General features: G+C 43.3%; 3 protein-coding genes across 3 annotated transcripts; 2 read left to right on the top strand and 1 right to left on the bottom strand.

Annotated features, from left to right (window-relative positions):
- Positions 1-593: 593 nt before the first annotated feature.
- On the top strand, positions 594-1,397 carry LOC127149811 (ATP synthase subunit 9, mitochondrial). Its single transcript, XM_051085790.1, has one exon. The coding sequence runs from the start codon at positions 594-596 to the stop codon at positions 942-944; it is 351 nt and encodes a 116-aa protein (XP_050941747.1). The 3' UTR covers positions 945-1,397.
- Positions 1,398-1,484: 87 nt separating this feature from the next.
- LOC127149810 (ATP synthase subunit a-like) lies at positions 1,485-2,825 on the top strand. Its single transcript, XM_051085789.1, is given in 2 exon segments — positions 1,485-1,823; positions 1,825-2,825. Coding segments are annotated over 2 exon segments (972 nt in total). The 3' UTR covers positions 2,458-2,825.
- A 12,146-nt stretch (positions 2,826-14,971) lies between these two features.
- On the bottom strand, positions 14,972-16,257 carry LOC127149812 (NADH-ubiquinone oxidoreductase chain 2-like). Its single transcript, XM_051085791.1, is given in 3 exon segments — positions 14,972-15,681; positions 15,683-15,862; positions 15,864-16,257. Coding segments are annotated over 3 exon segments (645 nt in total). The 5' UTR covers positions 16,062-16,257; the 3' UTR covers positions 14,972-15,414.
- Positions 16,258-16,755: the final 498 nt, after the last annotated feature.

Here is a 16,755-nt window from a genome sequence, read left to right as displayed (position 1 = left end):
TTGAGGGCTCCTTCTAATTGGATAAGGAAGGAATGAGCTTGAAAATTCTGAGATCATTCTTTGATCCTTATCAGTCGAGTTATTTCATAACCTACGGACGGACCCTTAATTGAATCCATATTCATCTGAAAAAGAAAAGGAGCGGTTAGGAGTTGAATGAAAGCGAAAGTCCTTATCCTTCAAATTCAATGAAAAGGAGTGCAACGAAGAAAATTCCACTAACCCGTCATCTAGACCTCTTATAATTCTACGGCTCCTCTCCTTCCTAACCTCAGTCGAGTGGCTTCGCTCTGAACCTATATTTTTTTCTACGAGTACCTTCGCTCTGAACCTTCCTAACCTCAGTCGAGTGGCTTCGCTCCTCTCCTGACAGTCGAGCCGCTTTCGCTCCTCTTGACTATCCATATTAACCTGTTCCAAAAACAAAGGTCCAGGTGATAGCTTAATGCGAGCCCTTGTTCATTGCCTTGATAGGCTTGGAGTTGATTCCACTTTTGTCTCTTCTTTAGGCTTGATTTTCTTCTTCTTCCTTGCCTCCTGGTTGTCTTTTCATCTTTTTTCAATCAAAAAGCGTGAGGATCAAAGAATTTGAGATGTTAGAAGGTGCAAAATCAATGGGTGCCGGAGCTGCTACAATTGCTTCAGCGGGAGCTGCTGTCGGTATTGGAAACGTCTTCAGTTCTTTGATCCATTCCGTGGCGCGAAATCCATCATTGGCTAAACAATCATTTGGTTATGCAATTTTGGGCTTTGCTCTAACCGAAGCTATTGCATTGTTTGCTCTAATGATGGCCTTTTTGATCTCATTCGTATTCCGATCGAAAAGGTTTCAGTCTCACATCTTGAACATCAGAAAGCCGTCCCTCTTCCTATGGTCGAGCTACTTCCGTCCCTCATCTGGAGCTTTTTCTTTCTCCATATTCACCTGTGTCCTTATGAAATGAGCTTCGATCATTCTTTGACTTTATTCATTGATTCAGTCGAGACCTCTGGAACTCGTCCGGAGTCATTTCATTGTCCTTATCAATTTCAACTCCTACTCCGCCTCTATCTGAATTGGTTCTACGTAGCTTAATTAGTCCGAAGGACAGGTGAATATGGATTTCAGACTCCTTCTACGCGGTCCGAAGGCTCAAAGAATTTGAGAAAAAGAAAGTCACTAGAATGAAACTAAAGAGGACGCTCGACTGAAAGGAGTCCAAGATTCAAGCTTCATCAATGAACAAGGGCTCGACTGAAAGGAGAGAAGGAGGCTCAATGAAATATGAGTTCGTTCGTCATTCCACTAGAAAAAAAAGGATTCCACATTCAAGAGGACCGGACAATAGCCTGAGTCGAGTAATGGGAAGCGGGCTAGTCCCCGAAAATGCTCGTTCCTCTGACGTTGGGGCTTACAATGAACCTTGTGACTCTAACTCTTCTTCAAAAAAAGCGTCTCTATATATATAGATCAGTCTTGACTTATCTCAAGCAATGTCCATCCCATGCCTTTCTTGGTTGGACCAACCCAACCGGCGCGATTTTCCGACAAGTCTTTCTTCATTTTTCTTGAAAGAAGCGGAACTACAGGGATGAAATTCAAAGTGTTTCTGACTCTGACGCCCAACAGCCCACTTGAGCAATTTGCCATTCTCCCATTGATTCCTATGCATATAGGAAACTTTTATTTCTCATTCACAAATCCATCTTTGTTTATGCTGCTCACTCTCAGTTTGGTCCTACTTCTGCTTCATTTTGTTACTAAAAACGGAGGAGGAAACTCAGTACCAAATGCTTGGCAATCCTTGGTAGAGCTTATTTATGATTTCGTCCCGAACCTGGTAAAACGAACAAATAGGTGGTCTTTCCGGAAATGTGAAACAAAAGTTTTTCCCTCGCATCTCGGTCACTTTGACTTTTTCGTTATTTCGTAATCCCCAGGGTATGATACCTTATAGCTTCACAGTGACAAGTCATTTTCTCATTACTTTGGGTCTCTCATTTTCTCTTTTTATTGGTATTACTATAGTGGGATTTCAAAGAAATGGGCTTCATTTTTTCAGTTTTTTATTACCCGCAGGAGTCCCACTGCCATTAGCACCTTTTTTAGTACTCCTTGAGCTAATCCCTCATTGTTTTCGCGCATTAAGCTCAGGAATACGTTTATTTGCTAATATGATGGCCGGTCATAGTTCAGTAAAGATTTTAAGTGGGTCCGCTTGGACTATGCTATGTATGAATAATCTTCTCTATTTCATAGGAGATCCTGGTCCTTTATTTATAGTTCTTGCATTAACCGGTTTGGAATTAGGTGTAGCTATATCACAAGCTCATGTTTCTACGATCTCAATCTGTATTTACTTGAATGATGCTACAAATCTCCATCAAAATGGTTATTTATTTATAATTGAACAAAAGCGAGGCTCCGTAAGGTTATTCTTTATATGGATTTCTTTCGTTGCACTCCTGAATTTATGAGAATTCAGTCCTTTCGCTTTCTTTATGAAATTCCTTGTTCATTGACTCCTTATCAGTCGACTTTCTTCGAACCTTACTATTTGGAGAGTGATTTCTGAAAATCAAGGGCTCCTGAAAATATTCTCATTCAGTCCTTTCGCTTTCTTTATGAAATTCCTTGTTCATTGACTCCTTTTAGACAAATACAAAGAGAGATGCCCGTCCTTTTGACTCAAGATTCCATATTAAGCGAACCTCTTCCACTCGCAAAGATCATTCTTTCGATCATTCTTTGAGCCTTGGACTGATTTTGACATATGAAATTTCTTCTTTTTCTTAGCTCAAATGAAGAAAAAGCTAGGGCTCGACTGATAAGGAGAGCAAACCACTTTGTAGCAACTTTTCATGAAAAAGATGTAAAAATTTCTCTATTTTCGTTAAATAGAAAGATGAGAAAAAGGAAGATGACGAAGGATTTTTTTCTCTATTTTCGTTCAATATCAAGATGAGAAAAAGTCCTATAAAAAAGGTCAAAAAAGCTTGGTCCTTCGGACGGGAAAACGCAATGAAAGAATCAAGCCTATCAAAGAAATTCACAGACTTTGATGAGAGTTCTACTTTGTGGTCCGGATAAAGAGAGGAGAAAGAAATGTTTTTCACTCAATTATCGTGAAATATATATATGAGAAAAAGTCACAAAAAAAAAGGTCAAAAAAGCTTGGTCCTTCGGACGGGAAAAGGCAATGAAAGAATCAAGCCTATCAAAGAAATGAACATTGTTTGATTATAGTTTGACTTTGTGGTCCGGATAAAGAGAGGAGAAAGTGCTTTAAGAAGAAGGCGCAAAGAATAGATTATGCTGAAGGCGCAAAGAATATTGCCCATATTGCCTCTCGTCTTATTCCACTTAGCTACTTAGCTATTGAGGCGGAATGAAATATGCGATTGAGAAAGAAGAGCAAGAGTATGAAAGATCAGAATCGCTTGAGAAACCTCTATTTAGCTTTTCTAATCTCAGAAGCAGAAGAAAGGTCATCCTTGCACTTCTCCTTTTGAGTCTTATTCCGTCCGAAGGGAAGGACTACAATTACTTGAAATGCCGTAGGTTAAGCTTCGCTTCTAGCCTCCTTCTCCGCCGTATTAGCAGCAGCAGCTCTCTTTGTCTTTCTTTCCTTGTTCATACAAATTTCTTAGGCTCTTTTGAGTTGTAGAAGGAGAGGTTCAAATCCTCCCGTGCCAGGGGAAAGAAAGAAGGATCAGTTCGTATTGGCAGTTTCATTCCTTCATCTCCACCTTGGAAGGAAGGGTATTATTGAGACCTCACCTCGTCGGTCTTGCGGGCTGTTTAAAGAAGAAGGATCTCTTTCGACTTCTAAGTATGAAGCAGCTTTTGCTTGACCGAGGTGTGAACGAAGAGCAAGATCCCTTTCATTATCTGAAGTTGAAATTAAGCTAGCACGGACCGGGAATACCGGTACCCCCAAGGGAAAGATCGAACTCAGTCCAGGAGGAAGAGGCATAGTTTAGTGTTGAGGTTTGTTCATTCTTGACATATTTCATTCATCTGCAGAAGTAGAAAAAGCAGAAGTAGACAAAAGAAATAATGGGATCACTCGCAGGAAGAAAAGAAGGTTGGCGGGAGGTCTGAAATTGAGGCCTTTCCTTTCGAAACTCACCCATGCGTGGCGAATGAGATAATCGGCGGCTCATTTACTGGGCGAAAGATGTCTTTCTACCCTTGAATCTCGTTCAAAGCAATTTTGTCGTAGAAAGACGATGATCGGACAAGGAAAAGCTACTTTATCTCCTTCAAACCATTTATGCAAGAGCCACTTTTCTATTCCACTGGGCGGGTGTCTCGCATTTCATGGGGGTTCCTCCTCTATCCTTTTATGGATTCAGTCTCGCTACTCACTTCCCTTCCTTTAGCGTGTCCAGCCTGTAGACCTCGTTTTGGGAAGGCATACTGGGGGCGGTTCTCATTCTCTTACCAGGAGATTCAACCTATAAAAGGCTCAAAGAATATTGAGAGTGAAAAATAATGGATTTTCTAGTCTGGAAAAAAAGGGCCTACTTTTCTGGGTCAATGAAATATGAGATAGAATTATCTCAAGAATGATCGAAGAAGAATTGAATTTTGATCTTTGGATTTAGTGGAATCTTTGACTTAGTGGAATGAATGAGTCCTCCGTAGCTTAATTAGTGGAATGAATGGAAAGCCTATCCAAGATCATCCCCATATTCATTAGGCGAAAGGACTCTGAAATCGGACAGGGTCTCGCTATGGAATAACCTTGCCCTCCGGTCCCCTGGGAAAGAGAATAGCCATTTTGCACTTTTGGGTATCCTTTTCTTTATATAAAGCAGCAAGATATAGGGTTGAGTCAAAAAAGATCTTTTATCGTGATGTAAGATAAGTGGAAGATTGAGTCAAAAGACTACTTTTATCAGGCAAAAAGCCAGTCCGAAGGACAGGTTAATATGTCCTTATCAATGAGACTGATCGATCTTATTGGCTGGAGCCGTCCTCCTACGGAAAGAGAAAGCCTACCTCTCAACAAGAGTACGGGCATTGAAGGGGTAAATTCAAAGTTCAAGATCTCATAAGAAAGAAAAAGATAAGAAAGCTCCGCGTAGAAGGCATCAAAATTCAATTCTTCCAAGAAATTTCATAGAATGAATGACTTCCGGAGGTCCGGAGGTCCGACCGCTAAGTGGGAATATATAGGATGACTCCGGACGGATATAAGGAATGGAGTCTTTTCACTACTACTTCACCTTTATTATTCTAAAAGATGATTTGAGACTTTTCTTATTTATTCTCAAAGTTCAAAGGCGAGATGAAATTGAGAAGCGAAGAAGAAGGAGGAAGTCTTCTGAAAAGGAAGGAAAAGACTCTTGAAAGTCGGACAGGTCAGACTCAAAAGTCTTCAACCCAAAGCCGGAGGCTAAAAAAAGAAAAATCAAGGTCATCTTCAACCTTTTTTTTGATGGGCCTCAGTAGTTTCATTATTGCGGAAAAGTCAATCAAAGAATATTGCGGAAAAGTCAATCAAAGAAAAGAAGCTCATTAACGATAATAAATAAAGTCAAGAAAAGAAAATGGGAATGAAAAATGTGCATCTTTGTGCTAGATTGAAGACGGAGTCAAATCCAAGAAAATGCTAGGGCTCGACTGATAAGGAGAGCAAACCACTTTGTAGCAAGAAAGAATGAAAAAGATGTAAAAAAACGACTATTATCGGTCCGAAAGGTTATGAAATAACGAGAAAAAAAAACAAAGAAATTCATGAATTTCGAATTCAACCTATGAATTTTTTGTAATCAACGACCCTTGTAATCCTTAGCGAAAAATTCAGAAAATGCTAGGTTTTGACATAGGGAAAGCAGCAACTTTTCATTCAAAATCTTGAATTTTTTCTCTATTATCGTTAAATAGAAAGATGAGAAAAAAGGACCATTTTGCAAGAAAAAAAGACGGGAAAAAGGCAATGAAAGAAAGGATGAGTTGATCTCTGATCATTTGCTTAAGACATTCATTCAGAGATTGATCAAGAAAAGTCAATGAACAAGGAGGAAAGAGAAAAGAGATAAAGGAAAGAGAGATTATCATATATAAACAAAAAAAGAGATGCTTCGATCATTCTTTTTTCCTCTCTGACAGTCTCGCTCCTCTCCTTCCTAACCTCAGTCGAGTGGCTTCGCTCCTCTCCTTATCAGTCTCAAATTCTTTGATCCTCTCCTTATCAGTCGAGCTGCCTCATTGACTCCTTTTAGTCGACTTTCTTCGGGCCTTCGTAGCTTGATTCTGCTTCGCTCCTTCTTTGATTCTAATTCAGTCCTTTCGCCGATCATTCAAAGATCATTCTTCTCACCGGTCCGTGGTAGCTTAATTAGTCGAGTTATTTCATAATGCACTCCTTCTTTTATTAGAATTCAGTCCTTTCGCCTGATGAAACCCTTATTATCATCATTGACTCCTTATCAGTCGACTTTCTTCGAACCTTTCAGTCTCGCAATATTCTTTGCGCCTTTTGTTCATTGATTCAGTTTTCAGTCTCGCTATTTCATAACCTTCGGACCGGTAGTCTTGATAAAAGAGAAAAAAAGGCTTGAATCGATCCTCTCAAGCGTAAACTCTCCGTCTCCTTCCATCTCACCTTCGCAACCGCGTAGTGGGGAAAGCCCTTGCACTCCTTACCTTCTCCACCTTCAAAGCCTTCAGTCTTTTGGGCATGAGTAGGGTGGAGGTATGGGAAATTTCGGATTTCTCCGAGGGCTAGAGGGTCGGAGTCATAAACTCTCCTTAATCGGCCACCCATCCGGAATCGGTAATTCACAAATAGTAGCTCTCCGAATAGGCACAGTCAGAATCGGCGGGAGGTATTTTAATAGATAAGAATCTCAGCGCTGGGTCCGTATTCATGAATAAGCGAGACGGATCGAGACGTGCCCAGTTCTACCCGTCTGAAGGAGATCTTTCCGCCTCGGGCAAGTAGGAGAAGGACGGATGCCTCACCCCTAAGCTATCATCTCACTATGCCGGTGCGGATCGACCACTGAGGAAAAGGATGATTCATAATAAGGTTAGGAATCAGTCGAGATAAGCGAAAGAGGAAGACTAGTTCTTGGACTAGATTACATAGACTAAGCCCCATTTACTACTTGGGGGGCGCCACGATCACGAAGTTAGGACCCCGAAATGGAAGAAGAGAGAATAGTTTACCTCAACTATGCTAGAACCGAGAATCCTTGGTGAAGAAGATTATTCAAGCAAAGAGTGAAAGAAAGCTTACAAGGTTAGAAAGAAGGACATTATAGCTATCCTTGGGTTGGACGAATTATCCGAAGAGGATCGCTTAACCGTAGCACGAGCACGAAAAATTTGTCCTTTCTTATCACAACCTTTTTTCGTAGCAGAAGTCTTTACTGGTTCCCCGGGGCAAATTCAAAATTCAGTCAGACTATTAGGAATAGAACTTGAAATGCTTTTGCGGTTCAGTCTTATTCCATAGGTTCCCGAGCGGTATTCATTCGACCAAGAGTAAGCTCCACCTGATTTAGTGGTCGCCAGAGCCGGTCTTCTTTCTTCCATTCTTCTTGGTGCTTTCTTTTGGTCTTGAATATCAGAAAAATGCATTGATTTAGATCTCAATCTTCTTTCCTTTTCAGCCTTTAGTGAGCATTCCACTGCATAAGTAAGAAGAAGACGAAGCCCGATCCCACTTTCAGGCTTGAGGCTAGTTCACTCGGCTAGTTGAATTAGGAGAGATGGACCTCCTTCCCTTCGCAACCGCTACGTGGGTCACTCGTCGGCTAATAGCCTCACTTCCAATTCTATGACCTGGGAAATACGTGTCAATCATGACAATCCCAGTCAAAAGAGAAAGAAGCCAGGCGAGAGGCCGACGAACTCGGATCGTGATATTCAAGCAAGAGAGAAAGGATAGGATGAAGAACCTACTTAAAGGCTAGAAGGAAGAAAAAGAGAGAAAATCAGACTCATCAGAAACCTAGGGCAAGGAAGACTCCTACTATGGGGTCTCAAGATCGCTTGCTTCCTTTTAAAGTACCGAATCCTAGGGAAAGGGAAGCAAGCTTTTGCCCGGGGAAGGCGAGGGTACGCTTTCCACCCCTGAGTCTTCCTTCCGGCCGGCTTCCCTTGAGAGCTACCCGGATTACGAGTCCCGACCCCTTATATCAAGGCGGAGGAAACCCTCAATACGGATCGGAGATTTTCTCGATTATCGTGAAATGAGCAGTTCAGATCCTAATGCCCGCTCCGTGGGGTTCGCTCGCTAGCCAAACTTCTTGAAAGAACTTATCCCTTTCGGCAGAAGAAGCCGATGTTGAAAAAGAGGCATAAGGGGTCTCGAACTTGAGAGGAATGCACTCGACTAAAGGAGACTAAAAAAGGATAGGCTTGAATCTTTTTAGTAGGAAAAAAGAAAGGGAAGCCCACTACGCGGTGTCAATATTCTTTTCACCTTCTTCATTGAGGCGGTCAAGGGTAAACCCTGCTTTCATGAGTCACTATTCGTCTCAGTGAGTGGAAGGAAGTTGATAGAGGTTTCGGAATCTCCAGCTCTTGTCCCAGTCAAGGGAGCCTAAGACCTAGTTGGAAAGGTTGAAGTTAGAAGAAAGTATGATATCTTTCCGAGTTGTAGAAGCAAGCTAGAATACGAGACTGATATAGTCGGTAAGACCAAGAGCAACTGCTCTTTCATTCTATCTTTCAGTAAATTAGGATGTGGCTCCTCAAGGTAAGGTCTTATGCTTTACAAGTCTTCTTTCGTCAGATTTGCTGTCTCAAGTAGTCTAGCTCTTTCCCGAACTAGGCCAGGAAGCTATTTCTTCATTAGTAGAGGCTGCTGCTCTTTCTTTCGGAAGTTGCGATCATGGGTCCGGACTGGTTATCTAAGAACTAAAAAGATAGGGTCGAGGATATGGAGGGAGAAGGAGCGAGACCTAAACTAAAGCGAGAGGAGAAGCCGCTCGAGAACAAGCTCGGGGCTAAGCAGAAAGAGAACAAGAGAGGAGTGAGAAGCCGTTACCGAGATAAGAATCTGAAACTCTGATTTTCTCATTTTCACTCATTAACTCCACTCTTTTCCCCTTCGACATCCCACTCCGCGGTTTTTTCTCTTTGAGATCTTTGATACATTCTTATATGAGTCCTCCGGACCCATCAAAATTCAATTCTTCCTTTTCTTCTTTCGGTCTTCATACCTAGGAATGGGAGGATATGCTTTACTGGTACTTATACTTATAGGTGTGATTCTTTCATTCTTCTCATAAAAGTGGGAATGAAGAAATAGAAAAAGAAGATATATTCAATCAAGGGTCGGATTAGGAGTCCCAGAGAGGTATTCACTAGCCTCCAGCGCAATGGATCCCTTTCGGTAAAGAGTAGAGGTTAGAATGAATAAGGAAAGAGAGTTGTATAGGAAGAAGAGACTGTAAGTGGGGCTGTGTAACTTCAAGAGTCAGCTCGACCAGAGTACGACGAGGAGAAAGGAAAATGATAGACAGGAAGAGTACGAGGCAGCTAGGGAAGCCTCTCTTTCTATAGGCAGGCGCAGCGGTATGATTTATATCTAGATGATATGCTTTCCCGAGAATCATAGAAGGAATTGATCAGACTTGACTTCCAGAAGAATGAGAAGGAGGGGGGATCAAAGGGGGAAGAGCTGTGGCACTGAAAGAGGGAGCAGGATCAGTTTAGTCTTCAGTCGATCTTTCTCTTTCATGGGCTAGTCTTGATCAATGAATAAGGCTCAAAGAATTTGAGTTGAGTACGGGCGAAGCCACTCGAGTCTTGTGGAGAGAGGGAAAAGGTTGAATTCTCTCTCTCTCTTGTTTCATCTCTTTGGTTAGTATTTACTCTAGCTAGGGAAAGCTAGAGGAATCGTCCGAATCTTCTCATAATAGGTTATGTGAGTATGAGATCTTTCCTCATTCAATCGGAAGGAAGCATAACTTATCTCGGCAGACTGAGTCTCAGTTTCCGCCTCGGGGCAAGCTCCCGGCCTCGCGTATTCTCTCTTCTTTCATGAGTTCCATTAGAGTCAGCAAGGTCACTGAAGTCAGGTCTGATCGGTCTGCTGACTTTCTTTCCGATTGTACGACTTCCCAGATGTTTCCGAGCAAGATTCTACCCTTTGATTCTGAGAAAGCGATAAAGATAGGGTTCGGATAGGAAGAAAGAAAGCAGCTCTGTAGATAGGGATCTATGAGTGGCTGTGCCATTGAATAAGAGGAGAGTTGAGGATCAAAAGTCTGTGCCATTATCAATATCATCTGAAATCGGTCCCTTTCTCCAGAGAGAATGAGTCAAGCTAGAACAAAGAAAGACTTATAGAACAAAGATATGAGAATTGAGTTCTTTCTTGAAGGAGAACTGAAGAAGAAAAGAAGAAAGGTCAGACTCTCTGCAATAATCAGCCTTCGGCCAAGGAGGACTCCGGATTTCCCAAAAGGAATGCTCCAAATAAAGAATCAGCCTTCGGCTGGATCGGAATATTCTTTTCTTTAAAGGATCTCGGGTATGAAACTCGAGCTAAAGAAGTAGATGAAATTGACGAGACTGTCAAGAAGTTGTTGCTGTCGTCGCTCTTCTTGTGTCTGTTGAAGAAGAAGAAGTCAGATACAGGGATCGGAGGAGAAAGCTTGAAAGTGCCAGGCAAGTCCACTTTCCAAGACTTTACGCAATACGCTTGAATATAGATCAAGAGCTCGGGCAGGCTAGAGGAAAAGTATATGGAAGGTATAAGGATAATTGATAGATTTCTTGCTGGGCTAACTCTCTTTCTTTACCTAACTCTACCTAGTAGATAGATCGAGAAGCGTGCATATTACTTACTTTGTACTTTTTTCCTTTGTCCTGAAGGATATCCGCATTTCCTTCTTGGTTAGCAGTCTGAAGCCCCTTGTAGGCAGTAGGAGTTGCCTTACATGTAGTACCTTTCATAGTATGAGCAGTGTAGGAATTGGACCCTATCCCCTTTTAGGAGTCTTTTCTGTCCCGGTCACTTTGTAGTAGGATAAGCAGTAGTAGCCTGAATGCCCCCCCCAATCTTCAGTCGTACCTGGCTCTGTAAAGCACTCTGAATAGCCTCTTCCCGGCCTCTTAGGCATCTAGTTTCCTGTCTGTCTCCCCTTGTCGAGATAGAATCTTTTTTTTCTTTCCTTTTAGCATACTCTGCTGTCCCATTTAGAGAGTGCAGGACAAGAAGGAGTATCTCAAGCTGTCTCAAGTAAGCCAAGCGGCAGGTGCCTGCTCGCTTATGATATAAGAAAGGGAAAGAAATCCATAACATAAATTATAGGGGGGAAGGGCGGGGTTCCTTAGAAGCCAGTTCATCTTCCCTTGGTTATCTCTTCGCTTGGAGTTGCTTTGGCCCTGGGGAGCCTGTCTATATAATCCCTGTCTATCTTTGATAGGTCATCTGGTTCATCTCTTTTTGTCCCGCCATAAGAAAAGATAGGGGGATAACTAATGGATACATGTCTTTCTTTTCCAGTTCCATTCCAGGCGGTTACCGGTCGCCCTAACCGCTCCGTGGGTCATATGAAAGGCTGAATACTTTTCGACTTTGGGAAGAGGCACTCCTTCAAGCAATGCACTCAACTAAGTTGGAGAAGGCGAGCAGCCCTATTCCTTGGTTGGATGGGACGGACAAGCTCTAGCTATAGATAGAGTGGAAAGAGATTTCTTCCTATATTCCTCGGAAAGTTCAGGCTCGATGGTTTTTGAGCTAGATCTATGCCTATGATCAGCCTCAATAATCATACAGGAAAAAATCATTCCCCTTTCTTATTTATTAGAAAGAGAAAGTAGGGTCGATGTAATTGAGAGAGACCTACGGGAGAGTTCTTTGATCAGAGCTAAGCTCAACTCCGTTCTAATCAGTTGAGATCAGAAGCGAGACCAGATCAAATATGCTTGAAAGAGTTTAGTGGAATGAACGAGTCCGACTATCGATGAACCTTTTGAGTAGGTTTTCTACAGTTCACGAGATAAGAATGAATTTTCCCGGGCGGGATCCGTCCTTACCCTGATTTTGCCCGGATTGGGTTTCATAGGATGGTCACTCGACCTAGAAGCAGGTTCGGGGGAAGAGTAACCTAGAGTCAGAGTGATGACTAAACCCTTTCCCTCTCGCTTTATTTAGCTCGAGTTGCTTCGCACCTTTGGTCAAGCTTCTTTCGAACCCTTGAACTTGCTACTTGAAAGATAGAAAACAGGGCTTCAGAGGCATATATAGTATAGTAGGGATCGGAGTTTGCTCGACCTGACCTGCGCCAAGGAGCAATCTTCCCTCACCCAATGGTTTTATGCGATGCAACCAGGGTCCTGTATTTTTCTTGCCTCAAATGCCCCGCTTGTCGGAGAATGAATGGTTTTTTTTTGCGGTAAATCGGTGCTTTCCCCTAATATGGTAGATTGAAGACGACTAAGGACGGGTCCAGGTGACTTGTTCATTCCACTAATATGGTAAGGAGGCGCGAAGCGAAAGGACTGAATGAGAATCAAAGAAGGAGCGAAAGCGGCTCGACTGAGGTTAGGAAGGTTCAGAGCGAAGGTACTCTACGAAAAAAATATAGGAGAGGAGCGAAGCCACTCGACTGAGGTTAGGAAGGAGAGGAGCGAGACTAAGAAGGAGGGTTCGAAGAAAGTCGACTGATAAGGAGTCAATGAACAAGGGTTGCGAGGAGCAAAGAATTTGCGAATAAGGACTTATCTTAGGATTAGGAGTGCAAGTCAGAACCCTCATAGAGTCCTTCGGACCACTAAAAGCCTGGAAACTTCTTTAGCTAATGGAAGACAAGTCCCCACGTCTTTGATTTGAGTCGCTCCGCTTCGCGCCTTCGGAGGCTACGTGCTTTCTTTATTGAAAAGATAGGGCTGACTAGTAATCCTTCAGTTTCTTCTTGGCATCAAAATAGAATATGATCTTCTTCCTTTTAACACTTAATGGATAGGCTTGGAGTTGATGGAATTTCATTGTTGGACTTCTGAGAATTCCCACTGAGAAAACAAAGGTCCAGATTAGCTTAATTAGTCCTTCCGCTCCGTTTTCCTTTTCAGATAGGCGAACCTTTTCCTTGAACTTCTTCTTCCTTGAACTTGAATCCGATAGTTTCCTTTGTTATGGCGGAGAAGGCGTAGTAGGACGGAGAAGGAGCGCAAAGAAGCGGAGCGGAGGCTCAAAGAATCTTCGTCTTTCTTTCCTTTTATTCCTTTCTATTCAAACCGCCCTCAATGAGAATAAAGTCAAAGACTTTGAGTTGAACTAGATTGTTATGGAACTTCAGCAAAATGAAACTACCACGGACCGGAGGACTAGAATAAATGAAACTACGGAGAAGGAGCGGAGCCAAGTTCGGAACTAATGGACCTCAATGAACAAGGAGAGGCTCAAAGAAAAGTTCATATGTCCTTATCTGCCTTTTTCTTCCGTTTCGGATTGTCGAATCTGATCTTTCCTCTTCCTTGAACTTCAAACCCACTATTTAGTCTCCCACTACGCGCAGTCCGAATGGAATAAAAAGAAGACAAAAATCGGACAGCAAAGTTCGACAACCTGAACCTTAAGAGGTCAATGGAAGTCCTCCTCCCTCTAATTAAGCTACTCCGGACTGCTCCTTATCTCTTCTTATGGCGGAAGTCCTTATCTCTAATAATGCTGAAGTTTCTTCTAAACCTACTAAAAAGATGAAAGCCTATCCAACTTTCTCTCTGATGTTGAGAACTTGAACTTTCCGTAGGTTCCCACTCCTTTTGCATCAAAATGCAATTCCTGACTGAACTTTCTCGTAGGCATTGTGGTTTGGAATCTTTCCTTGATTGGCCCACCCCTTTTCTTTGAACCTTGTCAATGATCGAACTTAAAGATATGAACTGAGTGCCATTTGATGAGTAACTGAGAACAAGGGAGAGGGATATGGAAAGGATGAAGTAATGAAAGAGGAAGTCATTGCTAGTAGTAACGACTTGTCACCGATCCATTGGTTCATATAGAATCCATGTCCTAGGTGTATCAAAAAACATTCTTTTCGCTAAGCGTATATAATAAAATAGAGTGAAAGGGTCCACCCCGAAACCAAGGGGGTACTAACTCAGAGCTGAGTCCTCTCCGAACCGCAGGAGATAGTTTGCCCATCATACGGCTCACCAACTGAACTTGCCTCTATGGGAGGCTCGCATCCGGGCAGGTTCGGAATCACTGACAATACACGGCTCTACGAAGGAAGGGCTTGGTGGGTTAGGAACCTTTGAAATATGATGATTTTTCCGTCTTTGTTTGATGAGAAATGCGAGACGAAAAAGGCACTTTTCGACTGCCCTAAACGAAAAAAGACAAAAAAAAGGCGAGCTTGCTTCTTATTCCCGTCTTCGATCTCTTCCATCTCTGCCTCGCTCGTTCTCACCTATGTTGAAGAAAGGTTTGGAACCCTGTAGAGAATGAAGAGTACTAAAAAAAAAAGCAAGCTTCTCTCTCCTTTCAGTCGAGACCTCTCAACAGTGCTTCTTGAGGCTCCACTCTCCCCGTAAGGCCCCGTTAGCATGGGCGAAGATGGGGATAAGGAATAAGGATTGAAGCCCCCTTAGCTCTGCCAGGGACTGGGCAGGGTTTAGCTTTCTAAATGTGTAGAGCCAAGTCTAGTGTGGTGTAGTAGTAGGCACTTCTAGGCCCCTTCCCGGCTACAGGATCACTCCAGTGCTTTGGGTACTACGGACCCTCTGTCATCCATTGCAGCGGGAGCCCTTTCATGAGCGGGGGGGCTAAAGCGCAGTTCTTTGAATCAAAGGTTGAATTCAATCTTTTTTAGATATCAAAAGAGGAAAGATCTAGATTCATCCATCTTGATATTCATATATCTGACTCAAAAAATGGATTGATGAAGTTGCGTGAAGCCCCAAAAATCCTTGATTTTGGCCAGGAAAGACTGCACTGCTTTGGGCCCAGGGGGAGAAAATCAAGCTCCAGATGAGTTCTTCTCCACACTGATTTGGATCCGTGTCCCGTTCCCGCCATGCGCTTCGCGCGCCATTGGCCCTTTGTTCTCCTCTTATTCTTCATTGGACGGTTCGGATGGACTTCGCCGTTCTTTCCCAACTCCAATTTCAAAGGCTGTCTCACATCGAGATGTCGATTCGTTTTCCGCCCCCAATGAGATGGGGAATTAGTAACCCCCTATTGAGACTTTTTGGCCCTGAATCTTTCTGAATCGAGGCCCGGCTCGCGTCGTTCCAACAACCGGCGGGGAGCACCTCAGTATACGATCGCGCGCAGTAACTGGGAGTCCTATTACACCGCTCCGTGGGGCCAACTTCAATTCACCAAACCAAGGTTCATCTCGTGTAGTGATTGTGGACTCGTACAAGGATATTGAGTAGACGGTTGATGTATCAGACTCGACCCTATCTTTCGGAGCATGCATTCCCATCCGTCTCGCAACTGAAAAGGTAAGCTACGTGTCCGGTGCACGGAGAACTGCCTTCGGTCTCCCAAACAGACTGACTCGTGGCAACCTTCCGGCCGCCCAACGACCTATAACGCTAGTCACTACTCCCACTGGGGCTAGGAAGTAAGCCCCACAACCCAAAGCGGCGAAAAACAAATAGAATTTGCTACAAAAACCGGCTAACGGGGGTATTCCTGCGTATGAGAACATAGTAATGGAGAAGGTAATAGCCGAAATAGGATTCGTTTTGGCTAGAGCGCCCAAATCCGCTATTATATTTGACACGGGTTTGCCGTAATGCTAAAACTATGGCGAATGCATCTATCGTCATTAATACATAAATCAAGATACCAATTAGTAGTGATTGAATTCCTTCTATGGTTCCACATGAGAAACCTGTACGAATATAACCTACATGTCCAATTGAACTATGAGCTAGAGGTCTTTTGACTTTTCGTTTGGGCCATGGCGGCCAGTGCTCCTAAGATCATAGAAGCAATGCTGCAGAAAAAGAAGATTTCTTGCAATGTAGCTCCATAGGAACCATAAATAGAAAGACGTGAAATATTAGCAAAAATAGAGATTTTAGGCGCAATAGAAAGGAATGCTGTAACCGGGGTGGGTGAACCCTCATAGATATCAGGTGCCCACATATATAGAGTCAAAAACAAGGTCCAGATGGGAGGGGGGGTTTCTTCGGGGCTTGAGAGATGGAATAGATAGGGCCCCACAAGTTTCGAATTCGCCGCTGGGGAATGAACACGAAAGGGAAGGAGGAATGATCAACGAAAAAAGTGCTCTCTGAACCGAAGGTGAAAGTCGTTTTCCATCAGACGGCTCTTTCCGTAACTCCACCTCTCGACTTGGATTATCTATCCAAAAAGGTCCGCTCTCGGCCATTCCACACGCTGCCTAGCAGAGGCGTGGTTATCTTCAGTGGATTCTCTCTTTTCTAGTGGATGCCGAACCTGCTGCCCCATTGACTAAGAAGGGGGCGGGCGCAGCAGCTACATGGACCCCTTCCTTTCTCTTGTTGCCAGCGCTTTCCCGGGCCAAGCCGGAATTCTTTATGATCAAGGGCAGGCAAAGCCCGAAGACTGCTATCCTACCTAATAGGCCAGAGCGCGGGCGGAACGAGGAGAGGGCCCGGCAATCATACCACCGCGGTCGAAAAAGCGTGTTCCCTTCAGATAAGACGCACCCTAGGCCATCCTCGGCCTTCTTCTTTTTTTTTTGATTCAAAAGAAATCCAATCTCGATCTCCGAAAGCCTTTTCCTTCCTCGTCGAGCCTTTCCTTTAATGGTTGGGGGAAGGCATTTCCTTATCTGAACTTGGCGGGCATTCTC

Source organism: Cucumis melo, chromosome 6 (assembly GCF_025177605.1).
Source record: "Cucumis melo cultivar AY chromosome 6, USDA_Cmelo_AY_1.0, whole genome shotgun sequence".
Taxonomy (NCBI): domain Eukaryota; kingdom Viridiplantae; phylum Streptophyta; class Magnoliopsida; order Cucurbitales; family Cucurbitaceae; genus Cucumis; species Cucumis melo.
Note: the sequence above shows the minus strand (reverse complement) of the source record. Positions and strands in the feature narration are given on the sequence as shown.

Bases quoted from the DNA above. Each gene is read 5' to 3' on its own strand.
- LOC127149811 (XM_051085790.1), top strand. From the start codon at position 594: ATGTTAGAAGGTGCAAAATCAATGGGTGCCGGAGCTGCTACAATTGCT.